The 22,561-nt window shown below is 47.8% G+C and overlaps 1 protein-coding gene across 3 annotated transcripts in view; it reads left to right on the top strand.

The window, feature by feature from the left end:
- CHST11 (carbohydrate sulfotransferase 11) overlaps positions 1–22,561 on the top strand; it is a 310,143-nt gene that overhangs the window by 130,009 nt on the left and 157,573 nt on the right. For 2 of the 3 annotated variants that reach the window (XM_003929635.4, XM_010340239.3), the window contains exon 2: positions 16,441–16,526. In XM_003929635.4, the coding sequence (XP_003929684.2) occupies positions 16,441–16,526 (86 nt within the window). Of the gene's footprint in view, positions 1–15,808; positions 16,162–16,440; positions 16,527–22,561 lie in introns of those variants that run through there. The other variant, XM_074402305.1, reaches the window with a different exon arrangement.

Raw genomic sequence — 22,561 nt, 5'->3', positions numbered from 1 at the left:
CTGCCCAAGTGAGGTGGGGTTGCCAGGCACAGTTGGACTGTGTGAGGACTGTGTGAGTGTGAGATTTTCCTGGGCAGAGCTAAACAGCTTTCTGGACTCAAGGGGAGGAGGTAGATTTGGGGTTAATGCCCTGCTGTGCTTGAGTGGCTTAAATAAAGGTTACCTGGACTATTTCCCTTCTAAAGCAGCTACGTTACTCTGTCTCTGAAGCTGTGGGGAACCCCAGAGGCAGGCGTGTCCAGGCTGTAAAGTCAGACTTGGAGCGCCAGGCAGGGGAGAAAGCCCTTTGGCATGTTTTCTGCCTCACTGCAAAGTAAATGTATAAGCATTCCAGGGAAACTGCTGGGAGATGGGAAACATTCTCCAGCAGGCGAGGAAGGATAAATGAAAAGTAAATGTATAAGGCTTATAATTAACTCATTCGAAGTGTGTAAAATGTAATTAATATGATCTGTGTTGCAGTGCTGTCTCTCTTGTTTTATTTAAGTGAACATAAAATGTAATTTACAAGGGCTTCCTCAGGTTAACTGCCAATATCAGTTCCTTGAACTGCATTTTTTCCACAGCGTCTTAAGTTTCTCAGCAATAAAGTTCTTCTACTACTCTAGAGGTTTTCAGGGACAGAATTTACGCAGAGGTTTGGGGTAGGGGCTGGTTCTCTTTCACCCCAGACACTCTTACCCTGCACCCCTCAGGCCAGCCTGAAGATGCCGATTCCTATTAATTATCTTCTCTGTTAATGTGAGGGCTTTTTTTTTTTTTTAATGTCACTAGGATGACAGTTGTATACAGAAAAGGCTTCTAATAAAATTAAATATAAATCTAGGAAGCTACCTTTAAATTTAGAATCTTACTCTTCTCTTCATAAGCCTTTAGTAGTTACATTTAGGATGACCTTAAATTAATAGTTGGTCCTTTAACACCATCTTATGTTAACAATTTTATTTTATTATTTATTTATTTATTTATTTATTTTGAGACAGAGTCTTGCTCTGTTGCCAGGCGCCAGGCTGGAGTACAGTGGCCTGATATTGGCTCACTGCCACCTCCGCCTCCCAGGTTCAAGCAACTCTCCTGCCTCAGCCTCCTGAGTAGCTGGGACTACAGGCGCACGCCACCATGCCCAGCTAATTTTTTGTTTTTAGTAGAGATAGGGTTTCACCATGTTAGCCAGGATGGCCGCCATCTCTTGACCTCGTGATCCACCCGCCTCAGCCTCCCAAAGTGCTGGGATTACAGATGTGAGCCACTGTGCCCAGCTTGATAACAATTTAAATTGCATTTAAAATGTCATCTATTTACAGTTATTTTTGAATACTTCATTTGCCCAATGGATAAACAAACATTTATTTATTCATTTGTTTGTTTATTTATTTTGAGACAGGGTCTCACACGGTTGCCCAGGCTGGAGTGCAGTGGCATGATCACGGTTCACTGCAGCCTCAACCTCCCAGGTTCAAGCAGTCCTGCAGCTTCAGCCTCCCCAGTGGCTGAGACTACAGCCGTGCACCATCACACCCAGGTGGTGGTTGTATTTTTTGTAGAGATGGGGTTTTATCCTGTTCCCCAGGCAGGTCTTGAACACCTGGGCTCAAGCAGTCCACCCGCCGTAGCCTTCCCAAGTGCTGGGATTACACAAGTTCTCCATCCTGCCCAGCTCAAGTATTTATATAATATAAATCTGCTACCTCAGACTTAGAAATATGGTGGATCTTAAGATTTACTTATTTATTTAATTAATTTATTTATTGTTTCAGACTCTTCAGTTGGTTAGAGACTAAGTTTTTAAAATATTCTAGTATTATATATAAACTTAGATTTCAGCTTAAAATTTCAAATCAAAAAAATTGTTCAGTTACATCTTTCATACTGATATTGCTATGTAGATCTATTCAAATAGGTCAACATCTTGAAAATATTAATAATATTAGTTTATTCTTAAACATTTCTATACTTACTTAAAAAGTCTTATTGAAATATTATTTACATATAAAATTCACCCACTTTAAGTGTGGAACTCAGGGAATTTTAGCTTATTTGTAGAGCTATACAAGCATCCCCACAATCTAATTTTAGAAATTTCCATCATCCTGAAAAGAAACTCTATGTCTATTTACCGTCACTTGCCATCCCCTCCCCTAGCCTTGGGCAATTGCTGATCTACTTTCTGTGTCTATGTATTTGCCAGTTCTGGACATTTTCTGCATTTCTATATTTACTTTTCATTTGAAATCGTCCTAGGTTTTTAAGAAAACAATTTTGGCATCTCAAATGATACCAGGGTCACCTTCTCAAGCCACTTTTTGGGTTACAGCCTCAGTAGCCTGAAGCTGCTTTCTTCAGAGCTGAGCTCTGCTCTGCGTGGGTTCCTGCAGCCCATGACCCAGACTTGAGTCACAGACTGGCTGATTCAAATGTCTTGCCGCCGAACACCAGACCCACCCAGGTGGCTTCATTATGTCTTGATTCCTTCCTTGCCTGTCCTCGGGCTCACAAACAACTTAGAGACTTAGTTAAGTGAGAGCTGACTGAAGTCGCTCCCCGTGATGTCTGACCTAAGGTCACTGTTCTGAAGTTCTGCATGTGACAGCCATGCTCCAGTGCCCGCCTGCCATCCTCACAGCACCAGCTGGGAGGCCACCAGCCCACCTGCTCACCAGCAGCCTCTGGGCCCCGCCTCAGGGTGTTGCTCCATGTCCCAGCAAAACAGCTTAAAAAGCAAAACCCCAGCCAGGATTTGGACAGTTACCTGAATACCTGTGTTCACAGTGGCATGAGTCGTGGTAGCCAAAGGGTGGAAACAACCCTAATGTCCATCAGTGGATGAATGGATAGCAGTATATATGTATGATAGAATAGTATTCAGAATAATAATGTGTCAGAATAAGGAAAGTCTCATACATCCTACAACATGGATGGACTTAGAAGACATTATGCTAAGTGAAAAAAGCCGGACACAAAAGGAAAACATTATGTGGTCCCACTTGTATGAAGTACTTAGACTATTCTAGTTCAGCTGGGCATGGTGGCTCACGTCTGTAACCCCAGCACTTTGGGAGGCCGAGGTAGGGGGATTGCTTGAGTCCAGGAATTCAATGCCAGCCTGGGCAACATGGTGAAACCCATCTCTATAAAAAATTCAAAAATTAGCCAGCCATGGTGGCCTGTGCCTGTAGTCCCAGCTACTCAAGGTTGAGATGGGAGGATTGCTTGAGACTGGGAAGCAGAGGTTGCAGTGAACCCAGATCGCACCACTGTACTCCAGCCTAGGTGATAAAAGACCTTGTCTCCAAAAGAAAAAAAAAAACAAACCAAATTCATAGAGACAGAAATTAGAATGGGGGTTATGGACAAGGGAAATGGTGAATTGTTATTTAATAAGTACAAAGTGATGTGTACTTGGTGACAGTTGCACAAGAATGTGAATGAACTTAATGCCACTGACCTGGACACCTAAAAGTGGTCAAAATGGTAAATGTTATATTATGTACATTTTATCTCAATGAACAAAAAAGCAGAGCTGCAGCATTATGTCTTGCCTTGAAGAGCTTGTGCAAGGGTTCCAGTTTGACTACACAGTCAAATGAATGCTTTCTTGGTTTGGCCTCAAATCCTTTTCTGGGATGATTTTTAAAATATATATATATTTTGTTGCACTTTAGATTCTGGGGTACACATACAGAACACGCAGGATTGTTGCATAGGTACATGCATGGCAATGTGGTTTGCTGCCTCCATCCCCATCACCTATATCTGGCATTTCTCCCCGTGTTTCCCTCCCCAACTCCCTACCCACCGCTGTCCCTCCCCTAGTCCTCCTCAACAGACCCCAGTGTGTGATGCTCCCCTCCCTGTGTCCATGTGTTCTCATTGTTCAACACCCGCCTATGAGTGAGAACATGCGGTGTTTAATTTTCTGTTCTTGTGTCAGTTTGGTTTCAGGTTCATCCATGTCCCTACGAAGGACACGAACTCATCGTTTTTTTATGGCTGCATAGTGTTCCTTGGTGTATAGGTGCCACATTTTCCCTGTCCAGTCTATCATCGATGGGCATTTGGGTTGGTTCTGGGATGATTTAAAGTACAAATAAAGAAATGAAGATGCCTCAACCTAGCCGGCCCGTCCCTTGGCTATTGGGTACCACATGACCCTTGAAAGTACCTACGCCCAGGCCCCTGGCCTCGCCGGCCCCACCTGGCCCCAGATCCTGCCTCTCCTCTCGATGGCCTGCATGTGCAGGCTCTGTGTGTGCACCTGTTCCTCATGTCTGACTGATCCAGCGTCCCCAGACCCTTCCAACATACAAATCCCTTGCAGTGCTCGTCAAGGATGACTCTTACCAGGAAAGTTTAGAAGAGCCTGGACTGGGGTGACTGTATTTCAGAAACAGTTTAGTTTCCTGTCTTTTGGGAAAGGCGCATCCGTTCACTCAATTATTCATTCAGGCCCTGAATTTAGGCCCCTTTTAGGAATATTGTGGATATTGTGATAGACAAGACGGTCCAAGTCCCTTTGCTGATAAAGCTTAGGGTCTCACAGTGGCAACGGACAACAACCAATAAAGCATTTAAGATAAAAAGACAGGAGGGATTCAATGCCTTGAAGAAGAATATGACAGGTGGGGCATGGTGGCTCATGCCTGTAATCCTAGTACTTAGGGAGGCTGAGGTGGGTGGATCCCTTGAGGCCAGGATTTCGAGACCAGCCTGGCCAATGTGGTGAAACCCTGTCTCTACTAAAAATGTCAATAATTAGCTGGGCATGGTGACACACACCTGTAATCCCAGCTACTTGAGAGGCTGAGGCACAAGAATCACTTGAACATGGGAGGTGGAGGTTGCAGTGAGCCAAGATTGTGCCATTTTACTCCATCCTGAGTGACAGAATGAGAACCTGTTTTTTTTTTTTTTTTAAAAAAAAAAAGGAGGGACAGGAGAGGGAAGAAGAAGTGAGAAGTGAGGCCGTGGGAGACAGTGTGTCCGGGGAAGCTGTCCCTGGGGAGCCAGTGACGCAGTCAGAGGGCAGAGTGAAGAAGAGAGCAGTCGCTGGTGTTGAGAGGCTCCAGGCAAAGACCCTGAGGCTCATGCTTGGTTTTTTGGTGAAGCAGCAAGGTGACCAGAATGGCAGAGGAGGGGCAGAGGCAGGTGGGGCTGTATCATGGGGCATCCTCAGGGCCATGGAAAGACTTTGGATTTTGTTCTAAGGTGGTGGCAGGTCTTTGGAGCAGGAAGGCTGTTATGATCTGATTTATGTTTTTAGAAGATTATTCTGGCCGCTGGTAGGGAATAGAGTAGGGAGGCCAGGGTGGCAGCAGGGAGACCAGTTAAGAGGTTTTTGTCATGGCCCAAGGGGAAGGCGATGATGGCGTGTCCCAACGTGGTAAGGGCAGAGACATGCTGAGGAGTAGGGCATAGCAGAGAAAAAAGAGAATTCAAGAATAATTCCTGGCTGTTTGGTCTTCACAGCTAGGGGCGTGGTGGTGGCACCCACTGTGATGGTGAACCTGGTGGGAGGGAAATTTTAGCTGTGGAAGCCATGAGTTCCCTTTATCAATACTTACTGTATTCCATTCATAAACACCCTCAAAGTGAATTTAAGGAAGAGTCAAGTCAAGGCCAGAGGTCCCACAGGTATGCTTTCCACCCCTGCGGTGGGACCTCTGGCCTTGACTTTAGTTTTTCAAGATATCTGAGTCAGGCGTTTTCAAACCGTGCACCATGACCCATTGGTGTGTTGTAAAATGGATTTAATGAGTCGTGACTAGTACTTTAAAAAAGGACAATAGAAAATGTTAATTCATCACACGTAGTAAGGATAATACTTTTCAAATAACGCTAGTCTTGTTTTTTTGTGTGTATTTATATGTAAATCAGGTGCAAAAGGAGAAAGGGATGAGGCCAGGAGTCAGGAGATCCTCATTTTAGCTGCAAGGCTGCCTATAGCCAGCAGTGTGTCCTTGGACGGATCACCTTCTACTCTGCACGTCCATTTCTTTACCTATAAGATGGGGTTAGGGATGAGGTGGTTTCAACTGGATCACAGTTCCCTTATCTTTTCCCTGGCACCTCCTCCTTCTCCTCTCCCTCTCCTCCCCTCCCCTCCCCTCCCCTCCCCTCCCCTCCCCTCCACTGCCTTCCCATTCTCTCCCCTCCCCTCCCCCCCTCCACTGCCTTCCCCTCCTCTCCCCTCCCCTCCCCTCCCCTCCACTGCCTTCCCCTCCCCTCCCCTCCCCCCCTCCCCTCCCCTCCCCTCCTCTCCCCTCTCCTCCACTGCCTTCCCCTCCCCTCCCCTCCCCTCCCCTCTCCTCCACTGCCTTCCCCTCCTCTCCCCTCCCCTCCCCTCCCCCCTCCCCTCCCCTCCCCTCCTCTCCCCTCTCCTCCACTGCCTTCCCCTCCCCTCCCCTCCCCTCCCCTCTCCTCCACTGCCTTCCCCTCCTCTCCCCTCCCCTCCCCTCCCCCCCTCCTCCACTGCCTTCCCCTTCTCTCCCCTCCCCTCCCCTCCCCTCTCCTCCACTGCCTTCCCCTCCTCTCTCCTCCCCTCCCCTCCCCTCCCCTCCCCTCTCCTCCACTGCCTTCCCCTTCTCTCCCCTCCCCTCCCCTCCCCTCCCCTTTCCTCCACTGCCTTCCCCTCCTCTCCCCTCCCCTCCCCTCCCCTCTCCTCCACTGCCTTCCCCTCCCCTCCCCTCCCCTCCCCTCCCCTCCACTGCCTTCCCCTTCTCTCCTTTACTTTCCCTCTTCTCCCTTCCCCTCTCTCATGCTCTCAGTGGGTGGACAGCATACCCCACTGGCCAGGGAGATTACGTTTGAGCTTTGTGTCTTAATCTGTTCAGACTGCTATAACAAAATGCCATAAACTGGGAGGCTTATACACAACAGAAATTTATTCCTCACAGCTCTGGAGGCTGGGAAGTCCAAGAACAAGGTGCTGGCAGATTTGGTGCTTGGGGGGGCCCTGCTTTCTGGTTCACAGACAGTCTCTTCTTGCTCTGTCTTCACATGGTGGAGGGGTAAGTGGTCTTTTCTGGGCTTCTTTTATAAGGGCACTAATCCCATTTATGAGGTCTCTACCCCCATAACCAAATCACCTTCCAAAGACCCCACCCTCTAAAATGATTATCTTAGGGGTTAGTATTTTAGCATGAATTTTAGGCAGGACACAGACATCCAGAGTATAGTATTTTGTGTTCTACCTTTCTCTTGTTCAGTCAGAACCAGTTTTGAAGATATTTTCCCCAACCACATAGATTCATTCTCTTTCCTTGTGTGGAAATCACTGGACCAGGTGGTCTCTAAGGGGCCCTCTTTGCCTTAGGTTTGCCTGATGGTTGACAACTGATTTGCACTTGGGCAGGGACCTTGTACTTTCGGAAGCAGGCATGTTCTCTGGGCATGTTTCTGCTGATGGGCCAGAATCCTCTAAAAGAGGGAATGGGTTGGCTGCTGGGGCCATGAGTTTGGGGGACTCCATTTGGTGGCCCAGTTCTTCTCCTGGCAGGTAGATATTTTAATGTACAGAGCATATTCTTTAAAGCTGAGTACTAGAGCCCCCACTGGAAGGCTTCCATGTCAGTAAATCTCACAGCTCTTAGATGAAACTGTGTCTTTTTCCAGGTTATACCAAGCACATTCGTGTAATTCTTAGATTTACACTTCTGACCTTCATCTGCCAAGTTTAATTCTCTTTAGTTCTACAGTCACCTTCTACAGGCTGGGTGTCGGGAGGGGCTCTTGCTTTGAGGATCTGGAGTAGTAGGAGAGACTGACATGGGAGTGGCCATGATATAGGTTCAGATTATTCTCAAATCAAATAAACCCCAATCCCTCAGTATTCTTCAGTGAATTTGCTTATAGGGTCTCCAGTAAGGAGAAGGAGATTTGGGAATGGTTTTAATGGCTCCGAATTGTCCCTGTGGGAGAGACTGGGGAGTTGGAAGAGTGAAGGTTGATAACAGCATGAATGACAGGTTAGGCGGAACCCTATTTTCACCTCACTGTTTCGCGGCTCCTGAAAAGTCACTTGTGAATACAAGTGTGCGGAATGTTTTGTAAAGCTCCTGAAGGCCTGACTGGTAGGAGAACACTGGGCCCCCATTTGGGACTGCCTGTTTGCTTGGTCTCCATCAGACCCAAGCATCTATAAGTGTGACGTGTCCCATTTCCCAGGAGTGGGGGAAGGCATGCAGGTTATGGGGTTTGAATCCCCCCTCTGCCATTCACTAGCTGTGCCACCGGGCCAATTCTTAACTTCTTTGAGCCTCAGCTTCCTTGTCTGTGACATGGGTATGATACCAACCTAACCTTCTGGCTGGCGGCAAGGAATCGAGAGAGACAGTAATAAACGCTCGTGTTTACTGGGGACTTGCAGAGCTCATTTGAGGCACATCACAGCACCACAAGAGCATATCATATTAATTTGTCTTTTTGTTTTAACTACTTTGGCTAAGAAGGTAATGAAAGCACTTTGTGGAGGCATTGGCACTTTGAGAAGAATGTGTTGGAAGAGAACATGCTGACGCCTTTTCGTTGCTCTTTTGCTCTTAGTAAGTGATTTGGTCTGAAATCCTTTAGTAGAATGTCTTTGGTTAATTCCTCAGGTCACTTGATCTGTGCTTTTTATTCATTTGATACAAACATATCAAGTACCGGCTATGCGCGGAGCAGTTAGGCAGTGGGCAGGGAGAGACCGGCAAACGTGGGAGGTGAGGGGCTTGGCCAGGCCCAGATGTGATCGCCAGCCCTGCTCTGGGACCTCTGGCCATTCTGTCCCTGCACTGGGCCCAGTATATTTCTCTGCAAATGAGCAGGAGTGACCAGATGAGGGCTAAGAAACCCCCAGACTCCAGACATGAGTTTGGATTCAAAGAGCTTCAGGATCCTTGAAACAAAATGAAATTTCACAGAGATAGAGGTTCCTGGGTATTTTTACATCATGAATGGATTAGCTTCAGATGCAGTTTTTGGGAGGACTTACTGGCTTCTGTTTACCTCTCATATTTACGAGAACGGTTTAGGATTGAACCAAGTCTAAGCCTATCTGTGACGCAGAAGAAACCTTTGGGCTTCAGTCCTCTCCCCCACCCTCTACCTTCCACCCCTACTTTTAATTTGCTCTTTCTTCTCTTTCCTCCGGTTCTGAAATTCCTTCCGGGAATCAGCTCAAACAATGCACTCGACCTCTAGTGTTAGAAGAAAGTTTCTTCCTTTGAATTTAGAAGGAGAGTAGGGCCTGAGTGGTGGCTGGCACCTGTAATCCCAGCACTTTGGGAGACCACAGTGGGAGGACTGCTTGAATGCAGGAGGTCAAGTCCAGCCTGGTCAACATGGCAAAACTGTTTCTACAAAAAAAAATTGCAAAACTTATCTGGGTGTGGTGGCATATGCCTGTAGTCCCAGCCACTGGGGAAGCTGAGACGGGAGGATCACTTGAGCCTGGGAGGCGGAGGTTAAGATTGGGCCCCTGGACTCCAGCCTGGGTGACAGAGCGAGACCCTGTCTCAATGAATGAATGAATGAATGAACGAATAAATAAATAGGAGTGTTGGCAGTGCTGGACTCAAAATAATGTAAGCCATTCCTAAGGAGAGCCTCAAAGTGCCTCTGTGAGAGGCCAGATTCTTCCCATTCTGAGATACCCTAACTCTGGGAGAACGTCAGGTTGCAGCTGGGTTACTGAGACAGAGTTTGTCCTAAAAGTTAACCTTGTGGCCCAGGCCCCACGGAGCTACAGACTGCCAGCTCTGCTTCAATATAAGGTTTGTTTTTTTTTTTTTTTTTTTTTTTTTTTTTTTTTTGGAGGGGATGCCCCTATTTTTGTATTTATTACAAAATGATAAAAATCTCACCACCAGGGGCTTTTAAACCCTGCTGGGTTGTGAACCAGGTGGAGATTGTTCTCACAGCCAGGTACTGCTTTTCCATTCCCTGCCTCTCCTGGCCTCAGATTCTTTCCTCCCGCACCATTACTGTTTCACTTCTCCCCACCCACTGCTCCTTCCACCTGGACTCCCCAAACCTGAGCAATTCTAGGGTGGGCTTGTTTAACCCATGGTTCTACAGGGAGATACCCCAGCGCCCTGTGCTTGGAAGTTAGGACTTTCATGTTGGAAAGGACTTAGTGATCACCTGGTTGACCCACTTCACCTGACCAAGGAGAAAACGGAGCCCCAGGGAGACCTAGTTCAAAGTGAGGATCTTAGTTTGGTGGCAGAGCTAGGGGTGGGATCCAGCTCTGTGACTTCCGAGTTTTTCAGTGCCATGGACCAGGCTAGTTGACATTTTCATTTCATTCCCACCAGCACCCTACGATACAGGCATTGTTCACTGAATTGCGTAGTTGAGTTTCAGAGAACAGGAAGCTGACCCAAAGCCCCAAGGCTAGTTAATGGGTGAAACCGGGACTTGAATCCAATTCTGGTTGAACCTTCTTCTTCCAAAGGGTGTTGCTGGGATTTACTTGGTTTGGCCTGTAAGACCATCTTGGTTTGCTTGGAACTTACTTGGTTTTAGCACTGAAAGCCCTGAATCCTGGGGGTCTCCTCAGACTAGGCAAACTAGACTGCTTGGTCACTCTAGTCTCATCACAGTGACCTCAGAAGAGGATGAGGGAGAGCGGGGAGACTTAGCGTCCCTTGAGGGCTGACTTTGGGTGTCCCAGGTATGAAACAGGATTGCCTGTCCTTGCAGGAGCAGCTTCCTCTGAGGAAGCTGGGTATTGCTCACCCTCTAACTTGATGAGGTTGAATCAGATACTGTCCTGTCTTAATGGATGAACCCACTGGTAGGGCTCTAGCATGAATTTGTGCATTCGGGGGAAAAAAAACCATTTCTGCGACGGCATTGCTGCTCTGCACTCTCAGAGTGTGGAGTAGATGAATCATGCCCAGCCTGTGAGCAAGTCAGGAGATTTGGAAAGTGTCCGAAGTCAGCCGAGTATTAGAGTTGTTTTGCCAGCGCCAGGAGCAGAGACCCCTCCGGACTTGGGTGATTTAGTACAGCAGTGCTTCGTTTTGAAACGTTGAGGGAAGTGACAGCCCCAGAATGGTAGGAGCTGTAAGTGTAAAAGTATCCTTGACTGCCTTTCGAGGTAGCACTGTGGAGAGCAGCAGTTCTGGGTTGTAAATTTGCTGTTAGCCCTTGCTGCTTGCTGACTGCGTGATCTTAGACAATTTACTTAACCTCCTTGGGCTTCAGCTTTCACAAATGCAAACTGGGACTATGTGACATCATTATTATATCTGACTTGTAAGGTTTCTATGAGGATTCAGTGAAACAATGTGAGAAAAAGGCTGAGCGTTGTGTCAGGCATCAGATACATGGTACATTCTCACTATGTGGTACTTTATTTTGTAAGATAGGACTTCCTGCCATGGCTCTGCTGCTAGCTACACTGGGCACTTTGGGCAAACGTGTGAGATCTCTGAATTTCTTCTGTAAATTAAGGGGACTGGCCTAGACTCTAATCCCTTGGAATTCTAAATGTGTTTGGTTTTAGGACATGCATGAGAGGCAAGTTCCTACTCAGGGTCCCGCAGTATTTCATTTCTATGTCTTCGGACCTGAACTAACAATCCAGCAGCTCCCCTCCGTTCCAGCAGCACTGAAAGGGTCACTGGGAGTCACTCCGAGAACGAGGTGGGCTTGATTCCCTTGTCCTGAGCCAGCTCTCTGTGGGCCGCTCTCAGCAGAATGGGAATGGAGCGTCCACTTGAAGCGTGCTCTTCATTATAATGAAACAAACATGAGCGGCTTGAGTTTAATTTTAGCTTCATTTATGTATCATGGAAGATATAGAACTGTTCCTGGGTCTAAGAAATCAGACTGTAAATTGAGCTAATTAGATTCTTTAAAAAAATCTTTAATCCCATTGATTTGAGTTTAGAGAGGAGGAAACAAGTGTTGTGGCTAAATAAAACTCCTAGTGGGCGGGGTGGACAGCAGAAGGCTGCCGCTAAATGTCCTCAGGGCCTCGGGGAATTTTTTTGTGGGGCTTTTGATCATCAGACCTTTCATTTTTCAAAGGAAAAAGAAATAACTGTAGTCTAATGCTACTGGCAGTTTTCTCCATATATAGCAAGCACCAAACCTCTCTGATGCTCTTAAAGGAAGTGTTAACTCCTCTATCATCCATAAACCTTTCAAAAATTTTCTATGTACCAAGCACCACAGCAGCGACGTGAATAGGATAGAGAGCGGCCATATCCCCCAAGCTCAGTGCCTGGCAGGTCACCCCGCACATTATAGGTGCTTGATGAAAACTTGTTGAATGAGTGAGTGTAATAACTGCTAATTAATAGTTTGTCATCACAGCATTTTGATGGATCCTACGGCGCTTCGGACTTGTCCTAGACTGGACTGCATGTTGGACATGTCCTACAAGTGGCCAGCCAACCAGGTTTCAGGCTAGGAGGAGACTCTGGAGATGTTTGACTTACCTGGCAGTGGAGAGGTGACCCAGTGTGGCAGCTGAGAGCCTGGGTCGTCTGACCCAGAATCCTGTCTCCACCTTTCCCTAGTCAGGAGACCTGGGCAAGTGACCTAACCCCGCCGTGCCTCAGTGATCTCATCAGTAAAAAGAATGGGAGGAGTCCTTGCCCCGTGGGACTGCTGTGGGGGTTAAATGTGCGAGCTGCTTGGCAAAGCATTGGTGCCCTCTCCACATTAGCTGCCACTGTCTGCGCCTTGGCTACTCAAGCTTCTGTAACGCCACTTGTAAGTTACGTGTGGGCGAATATACTCACATGTATAATTGCTGGTCCTTCCTTTGTGTCCCAGGTCCTCATTGCTACCACTCGCAGACGACTAGCCCAGAAGTCATTTGTGACCCCTGGCAACCAAAAGCCCCTGTGGGTACAGTGGAGCTCTGCTTCTAGGGAGGGTCCGCACCTCCACACAACAGCAGCAGTATGAGACGTTCTACAACTCTCATGGTAGATGTTACGGCGGCTTCTGAGGTAGATGGGTCCAGGTTGTGCAGAAATTATTTATTCTATAATTGGATGCTCAAGAATCAGAAGGCATAAAGGGTATAATTTGTACCTCTCTTCCCCGTGGTGGGGAAGTCTTATTAAAATGCAGATTGCGGGGCCTTAACTTCCATCTCCCCCTCCCTCTGATTCAGCAACTCTGGGATGAAGCCCAAGAATGTGCCCAGAAATCTGCCTTTTTAACAGGCACTATCCTGGGGAAAGTGAGCAGAGCGCACAGTGAAAAACTGCAGTTATTTGGAACATGACGTGGAGGACTTGGGAGACTTTATCTTTTCTTGGCTTTTCTTGACTTTCCTCATCCTTCCGTAGATCACTGAGCCCCTCCTGAGTCATCGGGCTCCTTCTGTCCTCTTGGGGAGAGAGAAAGTGCTGGCCCAAGCCTCCCACCCTGGTGGACCCGGCGGGCTGTGACTCAGTGGCCTGTATCCTCGTGGCTAACTAGCGTAGCTAAGTTGGGAGGTGACCCTCAGCTCGCAGGTCGGGCAGCTCCGGTCAGTCTCGTGGCTCAGCTCAGCTCCTTTCCACGGACAGGGCCTTGACCTTGGCCAAGTGCCTGCAGCAAAGGGAGGCTCGGAGGGGCTATCTCTAAAGTGCAGGCGCTTCCTTCACTGTGGGAAGCATCGCACCGCACCGGCGGCCTGCTGCACAGTGAGCGCTTCAGAAACCGTGGGGTTGTTATCATTCCCCTAAAAGGCACACAAGGCCCCTTTGGCTTTTGTGGTCTGGGGAGCCAAGGCCGGTTCCCATGGCGCCCAGTGAAGTCACGGGCAGGGCTGATGGCTGTGGCCGAAGAAGGTTCAGGCCCCACACGGTCAAAGCGTTTTAAAGGCCTTGTATTAGAAAAATAAACCAATTAAATAATACTGCCCCCCATAAAAGCAGGCTTTTAATGGATTCCATAGTAGGATTTTCACCTCGGCGGTCCCGGAGCCATGGGTCTCAATGAGCCCGTCTGCCGCCACAGGGAGAATTTAATCTCGCCCGGCGTGGGCATAATTTTACAAGTTTTATGGCTGTTTTTACTTCTTCGAAGTGTTGCTATGTCATTGTGCACGGAGGGTAACTTGCGTGCATTTAACAGTTTACCTCCTTTTTGGTGGAAATGAAAAATGAAGTCATAAATTAAAGAGAAACACAACACAGAATTTTTTCTCTCTTCTTGGGGCACCTGAGGAACAAAGAACCAGTGTTTCTCTGTACAGCCTGATCAAATCCGAATGGCTTTAATGTATTGACATTTGCCTACGATTGCCTCCTCCCCCGGGAAGACTGCGGGCACATAGCTGTGCTTGGAGCTTGTGCTACTGACCCCGAGAAGAGCTGGGGCAGTTCTCCAGGGTAGGGGGCAGTTGTCTAGGGCGGGGGTTGGCAAACTCCAGCCCGACGGCCACATCTGGCCCACTGCCCGTTTTTGTTCAGTGGTAGAAAAAACTCAAAAGGAAAATAATGTTTTCTGACACATGAAAATTAGATGACATTTTCCCAGATTTCCGTGTTCACAAGTGAAGTTTCGTTGGTGCCCAGCCACTCCCGTTCATTTCTATATCGTTTGGGGCGGCTTTCACACCGCAGTGATGCTGCGAAGGAGTTATGACAGAGACTGCGGGGGCAAAGTGCAAATACTGTTTGGCCTCTTACAGAAAAATGTGCTGACCCCTGCCCTAGGAAGTCAAGGCAAAGGAAAAAGAAAACATGGCCTCTTGTTTCCGAGAATTGAGTGACTTTCAAGAGTTTCCACGTGGCTCAAAGGGACGAGTCAATGGAGACTCACCTGAGCAGTAGTTGATCCTCCAGAGACCTTCCAGATGTCATCAGCTGCCTGCGGATGACGCGCTTCCCTTTCCTGACCTCAGATTGACCTCTGAGCGAAGGTCCTGGGTTTACCCGCTGCAGCCAGCCCTCCTAGTCATTTGAGCTGCACCCTGCTTGAGGTCTGCTCACTCTTCACCAGACCCCTTGATAGCCACAAATAGAGAAGTTCCCCCCTTCCTCCCAGGGGGATCTAAAATTGCTTCTGAAATTTGTCACCGACGCTTTTAAGCTCTGGCTTTTGGCCTGGCACACTTTTAAGCATTCTGCACATAGTAGTGACTTATTTAATCCTCACATCCAACCCAGGAAGTTAGATGCCCCTCTCATTCCCATTTCACAGACAAAAAAGCAGAGGCACAGAGAGGTTAGGTAGTCTCCCTAAGGTCACACAGCTGGTAGTGGCAGAGCCAGGATTCAAACCCAGGCTGTCTGCTCCAGGGAATGTCCCGCTGTCCATTCGCTGCCTCTATGGAGCAGGTGAATTCTTTAGGCTAATGAAAGGATCTGTTTTCCTTGTTCCCTGCATGCTTCTGTTGCACCTTGAACCGTAAGAAAACTGCCTCGTATTTGAGAAGAAAGCCCCTTGTTCATTTGTTCTTCCCTCATCTCTCTTTTTTCCCTCTCTCCTTCCTTCCTTCCCTCCTTCTTCCTTCTCTGCCTCCTTTTTCCTTTCCTTCTTCCTTCCCTCCCTCTTTTCCTCTCTTCTTCCCTTCCGTCCTTCCCTTCCTCCCCTCCCTTGCCTTCTCCTTTCCTCTCTCCTTCCTCCTCTTCCTCTTCACTGCTCCCTTCTTTCCCTCCTACTTTCCTTTGTTCCTTCCTTCCTTCCTTCCCTCTTCCCCCGTTTCCTCCCTCCCTTTCCCCTTCCTTCCGCCTTCAACAAACGATGCTCAAGCCCATGGCTCTGCGTTACACGATGTGTCGGGGCTGCACAGAGTGAGCGTGTTTTGTGAACAAGAAAAATAAAAAGGAAAGAATTCATGGCCATTTAAAGAGTTCTTGGTAACCTCCATGTTGGTGCGTTTTGAGGAGTTCACTTAATTCCCCCTCTTTTGTTGATTGTAAGTCCCATCTTTGTCTGGAACTGTAAACTCTCATCCTTTCTGCTTCATGCTGCTATTTTCCCTAGACGTAATTTAACTGAGGAGAGGCTTTGGGGAGGCTGGGCCTCTGACCCCAGTGGGAGGGTCCTCCTGGGGGAAGGACCTGCTCATCCTCAGAAGCTCAGGGACCCGTAATAAGACAGCATTGAGGGTTGCTGGAGACATCTGTGGAGTTTTAAAATGTGTCACCAAGCCTGGTGCTGGGTAGAATTTGCTGTCTTGATGCAGCCATTCCCCTGTCTTTCATAAGTGGTTTCATTTCAGTGAGTTTTTAGATGCCTGTCCTGTTTTCTTCAAACACTCGCTGGGGAGACTTGGTAGCATGATTTACATCCTTCTGGGTGTGGAGATGCCTGAATGCTGGGAAGACAGACGGCAGCTGTGCCGCTGGACAAGGGACAGCCTGGAAATCTTCCTTTGCTAGAAGCTGGTTTTCTCTTTCTTTCCTGCCTGTTTCTTCTTCCCTCCTCTGTGCCTTTTTCTTTGTCAGACAACAAATCTTTGTTGCTCATTTCTGATGAGCCTTCGCTTTCTTTCCTCAGTCATGCGGAGGAATCCGTTTGGCGTGGACATCTGCTGCCGGAAGGGGTCCCGAAGCCCCCTGCAGGAACTCTACAACCCAATCCAGGTAAGCCTCCAGCACTGTCAGCATGTGAACTTTTTTTTTTTTTTTTTTTTTTGGTGGGGATGGATACTAAAAACTCTAAAACTGTGGTCTGTGGGGGATTTCAAACTTCCTTTCCCTGCCTGGCGTTTTACCTTCAGTGGCTGCTTTCTTTGTCACCCTTTTTCTGCATAGCATTTCTGAAAAATTCTAGCGAGGGATGTTTAGAATTAGAGAAATGCCTAGGCAGAGCGCTAAGCGTTCAGACCTTCCCGGGGTTTGAACTCTTGAGATTAACATAGTCTCAAGTGCCAGCAATAGGACTCAGAAATTCAAGGGCCAGCGAGGCTCTGCAGTCTTCCCTGGTGTCCCCAAAGGAAGGCTTGTGTGTGGGTACACTTGATACCCAGCTCCCACATCTCACATATTTTTTTATTTTCGTGACTGAGTATCACTCTATCACCCAAGCTGGAGTGCAGGGGCGTGATCTCGACTCACTGAAACCTCCACCTCCCTGGTTCAAGAGATTCTCTTGCCTCAGCCTGCTGAGCAGCTGAGACTGCAGACGCCCACCATCACACCCAGCTAAATTTTGTTATTTTGAGTAGAGATGGGGTTTCACCATATTGGCCAGACTGATCTCAAACTCTTGACCTTGTGATCCACCTGTCTTGGCCTCCCAAAGTGTTGGGATTACAGGTGTGAGCTACCACACCCAGCTATCTCATATATTAAAGCCCAGTGATGCCCCACCTCACTGTGCCAGTTTGGCAAACTCCCTTGTGAGCAGGGACTTTTTGCTAAGTGACTGCCTCAGTAAATCTGACTTGTTAGTTTAATGAGGCAGCAAACGTGGCCTCTGTGCCATCAATTATAAAAAGAGCTCCTCTTTGAGGAAAAAAAAAAAAGCTCCAACCGAGGAAAAGTATCTTCTGTGGAAAGCTAGTGCAAAGTTAGGAGGCCTGGTTGCCATGGCGACAGCCTCCGTGGCATGTGTGGGTCCTGATGTGGAGACTCTGGGGCTGATCCTTTTGTAGGAACATTAATTAGCACTTGATGCCCAGAACCAGTGAGTGAACAGCTAGCAGCAGCATCAATGGACCTTCGATCGCTGTTGAGAAAGAGGGAAAAATGGACTGCTTTGCCCGCAGTCTCTGACTACATTTAATCTTTGTGTGGACCAAGGTACCTGGTGGAGGAAGATAATACATGGGCCTCAAAGGTGTTGGAATTTTACAACTCTTGTAAAGGGATGCCCGTGAGAACTATCTGATGCCCTCTGCCCCACTTCCCAATCTCTCACCCACACTCCCTTCTGGAAAAATGGACTCCTGGGTTTATCCATCATGGGTGGCCTAATTAGGTTAACTCATGCCCTGTCTTGAGGTGTGAGTTGGCCAGATGAGCCCATTAATTGCCAAGTCAGTATTGCCTGAGGCTTCCTGTACTGAGTTCTGTGGTGACTCGGTGGGAAATTTGATAGTTGGGTTCCCTTTGGTGCGCAAACAATCTGCTTATTATAGGCAGGTCTCCCAGCCTGTCCACACACCCTAAGGAAGAGGCAGAATGGGGCTTCCACAAAGGATAGGACTTCTGGTAGCCCATGTTGAAAACAACACAGGCGCCTCAGATACAAACCATTCCTGTCGTTTTGTTGATATCCTCTGTTCTCAGATCATTTTCTCCTTCAAAACAAAACTGCTGAAACACTGCTGCAGATTTTATGAGCAACATATGGTGTCATGGGAAAAGCTATTTCTGAAGTCACCGCCCCTGTGGATGGAAGGTCCATGCACTGCATATGTCCTGGCCACTGACGGCTCCCCAGGACCTAACACAGGGCGCTCGAATACTTGTGATTCAAAAAATGAAAGTCCAGGTTCGAGTCCCGGCTTCATCTCTAACTAGTTGTGCAACCCTGAATGTATGATGAGTTCTCTTTAGGGGTCAGTTTTCCTACCTAAAAGTCTCCCTGGAAGGTTGGGAGAGTGAAGTAATTCTGATGTGTCAGGGGCTCTGTCGGTATGATTCGGCATTGTTGTGGTCAGGAGGGAGGCTTCCATATCAGAAGCCTCGACTTAGGAGTCAGACCTGAGTTCAAAGTGTGGTTTCATCATTTCTCAGCTATGTGACTGTTAGGTGTTTATTTAACCTCTCTGAGATTTCTTTCCTTGATTTACAATGTGGGGTGAACAATACCTGCCTTGGAGTGTTGCATTTGGTGATGTGTCTTGGTTGGAGCTACCCATGGAGTTTGCTCCTTTGTGGATTTATTCACTCATTTTCCTCATTCATTTCTTCATGTGCTGTTACCTGTGCCTAGGAAAATATAGCTTAGTAGCTTAGCAGCTTAGCCCTAGGCACAGGGCGCAAAAGGATGGAGAGGGTGTATGATTAGCCTTTTGTGGCTGGTAACTCTGAGCCCAGGGCTGAGGGGAATGAGTTGATTGGCGAGGCAGACCCTACTTGGTCCAATTGTAAACCAGTCAGAGAAGAGATGCCTGTCCTGGGTAGAGCCCCGCTTCTTCCTTCCAGTAGTGTTCTGAGCACTGTCTAGATGATGGGCCTGTGGGGCAGTAGTCTGGGACTTGGAGGGCAGCTAGGGCTGGAGAGCAGCTCTGGAGGCATCTGGGAGGAGGGCGTAGGTGGGTGAGTCACCGTCCTCTCTCAAGGATGTCTTGGGCAAGTTGTCTGGTCCCATTAGCCAGCAAGGGAAATGTCCCTGCGGGAAAATCACCTCGTTTCCTTGGGATGTTTTTTTCTTAGGCTGGTTTCCTTTACAAGCTGCAATTATGTTCCATCCCACGCAAGTTCAGTAAGTGGTACTTTTCAGAGAAACTGTCTTGGTGATCATCTGGGCTGCCGTGGGCCGGGGAGTCGAGGAGAGAAGGGAGGAAGAGCTTCTCTTGAGTTTAGTTGGTTTCATGTCTACAAGCCATTTACAGACTTTGCACCTGATTGGGCTCTGGTACAGTTTGTTGTATTTCCCGACCAGCCAAGCTGCTGAAGCTGCTGAGCCCGGAATGAGGTTGTCTCACTGAGGCAGATGACAAACCCTCTAGTTGCTAGAATCCAAACTGCTCCCCGAGCTGGCGTTTCCGTTTTTTATACTAACTGCTTATTTGGGCTTGATACGTTATGGTGAAAACAGGAACTGTTTATTTTAGGTGACAAGAAACCAACATTATGGCAAGAAGATATCATCTTAGTTACTCTGTACCGGTACAGTAGGCCACATGCTATCTAGATTCTTACAAACCTCTTATCTAATCTTTGTAATAATAAGCCCCAAGCTAGGTTTATATCCCCATTTTATGGATGGGGGAACTGAGGCCAATAACCTCATACAACTTATCCAAGGCCACATAGCTAGTAAGAAACAGAGTGATATTCAACCCGAAAACAAACTACAAATCCAAATTTTTTTTTTTTTTTGAGACTGAGTTTCGCTCTTGTTACCCAGGCTGGAGTGCAATGGCGTGATCTCGGCTCACCGCAACCTCCGCCTCCTGGGTTCAGGCAATTCTCCTGCCTCAGCCTCCTGAGTAGCTGGGATTACAAGCACGCGCCACCATGCCCAGCTAATTTTTTGTATTTTTAGTAGAGACGTGGTTTCACCATGTTGACCAGGATGGTCTCGATCTCTTGACCTCGTGATCCACCCGCCTCGGCCTCCCAAAGTGCTGGGATTACAGGCGTGAGCCACTGCGCCCGGCCCAATTTTTTTTTAACCTCTGTGCTGTACTTGCTGTTACTAGCAAAGTTCTCTGGGTGGGAGTTACTCCATCCCCTCTCCAAAAAAAAAAAAAAAAAAAAAGCAAAAAAATATCAAACCCAGATTTTTCACTAGACAAAGGATTAGGAAAATTGGGAAAAACTGGGAAATTTTGCCTATCATCTGGGAAAATTGGCTATAATCTTGGGAAACTGGCTATAATCTGATTTTAGTGTGCAGAGTTTTTTTATTTTAGTGTCCGAGGTTTTCTTATTTTAGTGCCCTGCAAACTCCTAACCAATAACACAACAACTGGTTCAAAAAAGTTTGGAGTTGCTTTTCTTAGAAAAACTGGACTCTGATGTCTTATAATTTTCCTGGTTCTCTGCTGTCTCCTTGGCCCCAAAATAAAATGTAATTGCCCATCAGATCAGCTGGAATCAAGTCACCGAAAGTTCAGGAGGTGTCAGCTGCATATTTGTGGGCCGAGCACATCTGCGGGCCGCTCTGGCCCTGCTCAGAGGCACAGGGGCAGAGCTGCGTTCTCAGCCACTACTTGGGCCTTGTTTCCCCTAAATGCCAGCGAGGGCGAGACAGCTTGTCCTTCTGCCTCGCCCACCTCCCGGTCCTCTCGTGGGTTCCCTGAAATCTTCCCAGCATCTCTCATGTGGTTCAGCCCTGCCCTGCTTGGTTCTTTCTTTAGCATTTACACTTGCTCTGTGATTACCATGTTCCAAGGGGAGGGACACACAGCGCAGGGCTGACCGTGAATTTATAAGCGCTAAGTCTAGAAGGTTTGCATTGGGCACAGCAGATCCAGTTGTTCGAGGAGTCTCTGAGGACCAAACAGTATTCAAGGGATTTAGAGGAATTCTGGGGAACTCTTTGAGGGGGAGGAAAAAAGCTCCAGGAAAACAGGCAATGACAGGATCTTGGAGGCCCCCACCGAAATCTCTGTTACATGCAAATTTGACTCCTTCTTGGTCAAATCTTTAGGGTGCTAAAGTAAACTTATTTCTCCGTCAGGTAGACTCCAGGAAGCAGGATGGGGAGAAGAGAGCGAGGGAGGAGGAAATCAGAAGGAAAGAAGGATGAGAGAAAAAAAGGAAGACAAATGACTATTCACTAAATGTATAATACATGCCAGTGATCATTCTGCATATTTTTCACACACGTCTCATGGAATCTTTAAAACAAGCCAAAGAGGACAGTCTCCAGTAACGCCATTTTTTAGATAAGTTAACTGAGGCTGAGAGGGTTGAGCGATGTGCCAATCACACAGCTCCTGAATGGGAGTCAGGCTTGTGCAGCGTGGCTAGGTTGTAGGGTGAGGAGAGGCTAGTGCTTTATTTTTCCTGGGTAGAAAAATGATTTCTTGGGATTCTCTTTCCCAGTGACTCAAGCTGAGACTTGGGGTATGCTCAGGATCAGTTGCCAAATCCACAACAGCAGGGGCCAGGACTTCTGGAATACCATGGAATGGACAGTAGATGTAAACAATTACAGGCTGGGTGTGGTGTTTCACCCCTGTCATCCCAGCACTTTCGAAGGCTGAGGTGGGCGCATCACCTGATATCAGGAGTCCTAAACCACCCTGGGCAACATGCGAAAACCCCGTCTCTACTAAAAATATAAAAATTACCTGGGTGTGGTGGCTCACTTATTTCTCCATCAGGTAGACTCCAGGAAACCTGTAATCCCAGCTACTCAGGAGGCTGAGGAAGGAGAACGTGGGAGGCGGTGAGCAGAGATCATGCCCCTACACTCCAGCCTGGGTGATAGAGTGATACTCCGCCTCAAAAACAAAAAAATTGCCCGTTTCTTTTTTGCTTCCTGAACCTGATATATAGCCCAGTGAAGGAGAGGCCTTTGTCTCCTGGCTGGAGCTGGCAGAGTGGGAGTCACGCTCGAGAATTCTGCCATGGGATCAAACATCTTGGTGACGCCTGAAAGCTGGGCTCATTGATTTCCTTGAATGTTTTAGATTGATAAAAGCTTGTAATAGTCCAAGGATTGCTGGGGCAGTTGGGGAGACGCTCTTAGCCCCAACCTAAATAGCTTTTTCAGCAATGCTTGCCAAAATTTGTGGCTTCAGTGGACATCTGTAGAAGAGACAGAGGAAAAGGGCATGGGGAAGAGAGGCATCTGGGCCATGGAACCCGGTGAGTAGTATGAGATGGACGCGTTGTGCAAAGTTATGAGAGCATCAGGAGTGAGTGGTTCGCCTCTGAGGTGCGGTGCACAGTGCGGACCTTTAGGAAGGATTCGAGTCCGGTCTCTGAAGATACAGCAGCCTTCCCCGTGTTAAAGAAGAGGGAACAGCATCACAGAGTGGGGGACGTCA

This window comes from Saimiri boliviensis, chromosome 7, assembly GCF_048565385.1.
Source record: "Saimiri boliviensis isolate mSaiBol1 chromosome 7, mSaiBol1.pri, whole genome shotgun sequence".
NCBI classification, from domain to species: Eukaryota; Metazoa; Chordata; class Mammalia; order Primates; family Cebidae; genus Saimiri; species Saimiri boliviensis.
This window is presented reverse-complemented; position numbering and strand designations above follow the sequence as displayed.